We start from the raw sequence: 4,905 nt of genomic DNA on the forward strand, positions 1-4,905 counted from the left end.
TTTTTTTTCAAAAAAATCATTTATTAATGTACGTTCTATTTTATCTTATTATATTTTATAACATTATTATAAGTATAATTCGGATTTATTTGGTACTTTTCATGAATTAAGACAACTTCTCCTGACCTGACCAGTTAGATAATGAACATGGTCAGAATATATCGTATTTACATCAATATACCCTGTTAGCATCATGCTACCATGTACCCATATTCATTATCTATTAAGTTATTTACTTACTGTAATTAGTTTATGATACTAAATGTATGTAATTCAATTTAAAATATTAATATATAATTTATGAATCTATTTGTTTGAGTTATTTACAATTTATCAGAGCCCAAAGTCGACTCAGAATTTGGATGGAGTCAAGTCGACATATCCATTCAAAATCCTAGTGGACTTAAAGCTCCTTCGTTATTTCCCAATCAACAAAAGAGCTACAATCTGTTCTAGAAATTTACATAACCAACAGCCTCAAATCTAACCCTTTTGTAGACTACGAATTCGTTGTCCAGTATCCATCATATCGGCGTGCTATACAATGGTCCTGTCATGATTGAATCATTATCAAATTTTTGATACAAATTTGGATAATTTTCTCGATTTTGCGACACAAACTTGTGCAATCTATCAAAAAATGATCTGATTTAATTTTAAATATTAAAAAATTGACAAAAATCTTCAAAATTACTCACAATTTTTTGAACTTTGGTTCCTCAACTTGTGCCTTAACTTCGAGCTCTTTTGACTGTTTTGCTGAACTTAAAAGTTGATCAATTTGCTTTTGTAATTTATCCTCAAATTTTCCATTTGCATGATCATTTTTAATCCTTTCCAGTTCCTTTTCAAGCTCATCAATTTTTTCCATCAACTGCGTTCGTTCCTGAATCATTGAATTGACGTCATTTAGTGAAAATCTCGGCTGTTCAGTGTCGTTAAACTTCCGAAATGCCAAATCGTCATTTTCAAGTGACGCCATACCCAAATGATCCCTTAATATTAGGAATGTCTTGTGCTGATCGTGCATTTCTGCTAAAATTTCTTCACGTTCCTCGTACAGTGTCTTGACCTGACTTTCCATAGACCTGGATTGACGACGCATTTGCTTCTGTGATGTACGCAGCTCGTCAATCTCTTCCGCTAAATCCCGAATTTCTAGGTCTTTTGCATCAATTTCATTTTGCTTTAATTTGACTTCAATTTCGAGCTTTTTGACTTGTTCTTTGAGCTTTATGTTCATTTTGTATTCTTCGGCATAAAGTGAGCCTGTTATGTTGTCGATTGATGTCTCTGACATTTTACTGAGACTACGTTCGAGGCTTCGGCCTTGGATTTCGAGGAGCTTGCGGTTGTCTTCTTGAAGTCGTTTTACGCGGACGCGAAGTTCTTCGACTTCTGAGTTCCAAATTTCTTCGATTGATTCAACTTCCTGAAATTGAAATGGAATTGGATAGAAATTTATTTAATTTGAGGATACGGGGAAGAGAGGGAAGAAAATGCAAATGTTTGGTTTAGAAGGGGAAGCAGGGACATATGTCTCGTAATATTCTAGCAATTTGAAGAATACTGTATCTTAGACTGTTCCATCTGAACTCTACCAAGCTTTGTCAAATTATGTTATAATACCAGTGTTGCTCATATATCATCAAATTTCTAAGCAAATTCTTCCTTAAAATCAATTTATAAATCTACAAATCAACATAAATTCACGAAAATTGAAATTTTGCACTAAATAAAAACATGTTTATCAATCCTCCCCACCTGATAACATTAATTACTTTCGCATCCACAGTCATTAATCAGATATGTCAATTCTACAATGTACAAAAAACCAATTATAAGGCAATCATATTAAGCTGCACACAAAGCACATGATTTTGTTTTGTTGACTTTTTTTGCTTGTTATCAATGTAATTGATTTGTTATCTATGGTTATCGGTCAGATGGTTTTGATGAAATTCAATTTTTTTGTAAAGTGATGAGTAAAAAATTACGATTTTTATATGACTTTATGACTAATTTAATGTTGGATGGGGATTAAAATGTAGTAATGTTGAATCTGATTGATTTTGAGTGATTTTAGTCATGAGGTTGGGGATTAAAATTGTTGTAACTGAGTTGTAGCAGTTGTATTGTTATTGTTTGGGATATAAGTGTTGATAAGATTCTTAAGAGAAAGGAACACTTTCCCACAACTATAACCCGAATGGCAATCGAGGCAATGTTCTCTCGATTACATGTCAAGTGGCCTTATCTATTGAGCTAACTGGAAGCTATTAAGAGTGGCATAGTGAACTAGTTTTGATGTTTTTGATGTTTGTGAGGCTTATTTAGATATAAGCTGTAAGCATAGGAAGAATAAAAGGCAGACAAATCAAGCTCTAGGCCAATGATGGGTAACCTTTTATTCTTTTGCGGCACAGATTGATGATAAGCTTGATCAAAATTGCCCAGGTTGAGAAACCAGGCGGTAATGTCGTGGTATCCATACAAATACCGTCGATACGGTCTAGATTAACAGCCTGAAAAAGTGCACACTAGTGTGCCGGATGTGTACCCAGCACTGTCTTAAGCTAAATTGAAAGATTTTGGGCCATGGTTCCGTCCGACTATATGTCTTCCAGGGTTCTAGTCATTGCCCAAGACCAGTGTCATCCAAACCCTTCTTAAATTATAGCCCACTTTGATTGTAAACCACTAGAAACCGCACATGGCATGTAGCTCATGATATTTCCAGTATGCTGAGGTATACAGCTTGGACAACACTAGCGGAGCACTTTCGATAAATAGCCTCGAAGCAGCCTTAACTCAAGTGGACATAATCACAATAATCAGTCAAGCCATAATTCTAACATATTTTTGTCAAATTGCCTAACTCATCAAAGTCCTTGACCTATATCCATCAACCAAAAATAACCCAAATTCGTCCATTGACCTCATTAACAAAGCCATAAATCACAACGGCGCTAACTTTATTTATTTTTGCAAAATATTTATCGATATCATTTTGTGGTTTTGTTTACTAATACAATTTCAATTATCATCACTTAATCTTCACAGCTTTGATACACAGTAAATAATAAATTCCGACAGATTATTTATTTATTTTCAGTTATCAATCCGGTTGTGATGTTTATGGGAGGCAAACAAAGGGGGAATGACAATGAAGTGAAGGTAAGGAAGATTGGGAGTTGAGGGTGGGAATGGAAGTTGGGATTCCTTGCATGGCAAAGGTGAATGAGAGCCCATTGTCCATCAGTCTCAGTCAGTCCTAATCCTGTCAGTCTCTCAGTCTCTCAGTCCTCTCAGTCCTCTGTCAGTCCTCTCAAGTCCTCTCAGTCAGTCTCTCTCAGTCTCTCTCAGTCTCTCTCAGTCTCTCTCAGTCTCTCTCAGTCTCTCTCAGTCAATCTCAGTCTCTCTCAGTCGGTCTCTCTCAGTCTCTCTCAGTCTCTCAGTCTCGTCCTCTCAGTCAGAAGAGGAAGCGAGAGTCCCTAGTATTTGCGTCAACGCGGCTATTATATCCCCGCACCAACAAAAACAGACTTCAAAAGTATAAAAAATTTAATCCAATTTTAATTATTTTATCAGTTAAGGAACTGCACTGAGTATATTGACAACACGAGTCTCATCCAAGGATTAACAATTTAAATGATAAGCATAAATGCGAACATGAAAGTAAGCAGCGATGTGCGTTATGAGTATATAATCACGAACATCACCTTCTCATATGCTTTTTGACTCTCAACTTTCTCCAATGTTCCCTTTTCAAGTGCACAAATTTTCTCGTGTAGCTCATAAATCTCCTGATTTGCTGTCTCATTTTCTTTTGACATTTTTTCGAGCATTTGAAGGGCAATGATGCACTTTGAGACGATTTCGTTGATGTCGTCAATACCGTACGTGGCTATTAAGCGCTCACATTCTTTGCCTATTTCACTTGCTAACTCATTTATGTCATTTATTGATAAATTTATTGTCGACATTGAAGTTAATTTTAGCATTTTGAGGATTTTTACAAGTTTAGGGATCTTTTTTAGATTTTTTTAAATTTTTTTTCACTAAAATTCAATCATTTGGCATAAAAATTTGCAACAATAAAAAAATTTCAAGAATTTTACACAAAATCGACCTAAATTGCACAAAATATCAGCAACGACTGAAAATGCCTGTATTGTATATCTTATCACTTGATTTCTTTCTTATCGAACTTATTACAATACATCATTTTATAGTCATAACAAAAGACAAGTAATAAAGTCAGTAGCGATAAAATATTGATTAAGATTTGACTTTTATCTAAATGGATGTGTATTTGGGAGGAATAAGAAGACATGATGGAGATAGCATTGATGATCAACAGGAGGATTGAATGTTTGAGCAGAAGTTGAAGTTGATGGTCGACTAGAGTTCGGCTAGAGCTTGACTTGACTCAACTAGAGCTCGACTAGACTCGACTAGAGCTCGACTAGACTTCGACTAGACTCAAGCCAAAGACTCGACTAGACTCGACTAGACTCGACTAGACTCGACTAGACTCGACTAGACTCATTGGGTAGACTCAGAAGCTAGACTCGACTAGACTCGACTAGACTCGACTAGACTCGACTAGACTCGACTAGACTCGACTAGACTCGACTAGACTCGACTAGATCTCGACTAGACTCGACTAGACTCGACTAGACTCGACTAGACTCGACTAGACTCGACTAGACTCGACTAGACTCGACTAGACTCGACTAGACTCGACTAGACTCGACTAGACTCGACTAGACTCGACTAGACTCGACTAGAGCTTGATTAGATTCTCCACTCAGCTGGACTTGACTTAGCTTCACTAGGCTTGACTAGGCTTGACCATAATATGCATACAGGAATTCAAAAATATAAATTAATTATTGCTTT

General features: G+C 36.0%; 1 protein-coding gene across 2 annotated transcripts; it reads right to left on the bottom strand.

The window, feature by feature from the left end:
* On the bottom strand, positions 1 to 4,106 carry LOC139087947 (RILP-like protein homolog). 2 transcript variants are annotated; one of them, XM_070636924.1, is made up of 3 exons: positions 3,723 to 4,106; positions 699 to 1,432; positions 1 to 630 (listed from the first exon to the last, which is right to left on the bottom strand). In XM_070636924.1, the coding sequence occupies exons 1-3, from the start codon at positions 4,002 to 4,004 to the stop codon at positions 525 to 527; spliced, it is 1,122 nt and encodes a 373-aa protein (XP_070493025.1). In that variant the 5' UTR covers positions 4,005 to 4,106; the 3' UTR covers positions 1 to 524. The 2 variants fall into 2 exon arrangements, with proteins under 2 accessions (XP_070493025.1, XP_070493024.1); XM_070636923.1 differs by having other exon boundaries at positions 1 to 645.
* Between the last annotated feature and the right edge of the window lie 799 nt (positions 4,107 to 4,905).

The sequence above is a fragment of the Chironomus tepperi genome, unplaced genomic scaffold, assembly GCF_022539635.2.
Source record: "Chironomus tepperi strain 1889 unplaced genomic scaffold, CSIRO-AGI_Ctep_v1 contig_139, whole genome shotgun sequence".
NCBI classification, from domain to species: Eukaryota; Metazoa; Arthropoda; class Insecta; order Diptera; family Chironomidae; genus Chironomus; species Chironomus tepperi.

Excerpts from the sequence above, each read along its gene's own strand:
- LOC139087947 (XM_070636923.1), bottom strand. The coding sequence starts at position 4,004 with ATGCTAAAATTAACTTCAATGTCGACAATAAATTTATCAATAAATGAC. Across the intron at positions 1,433-3,722 it reads GTCAAAAAGCATATGAGAAG|GAAGTTGAATCAATCGAAGA; the intron begins GTGATGTTCGTG and ends TTTCAATTTCAG. Across the intron at positions 646-698 it reads GAACCAAAGTTCAAAAAATT|ATCATTTTTTGATAGATTGC; the intron begins GTGAGTAATTTT and ends AAATTAAATCAG.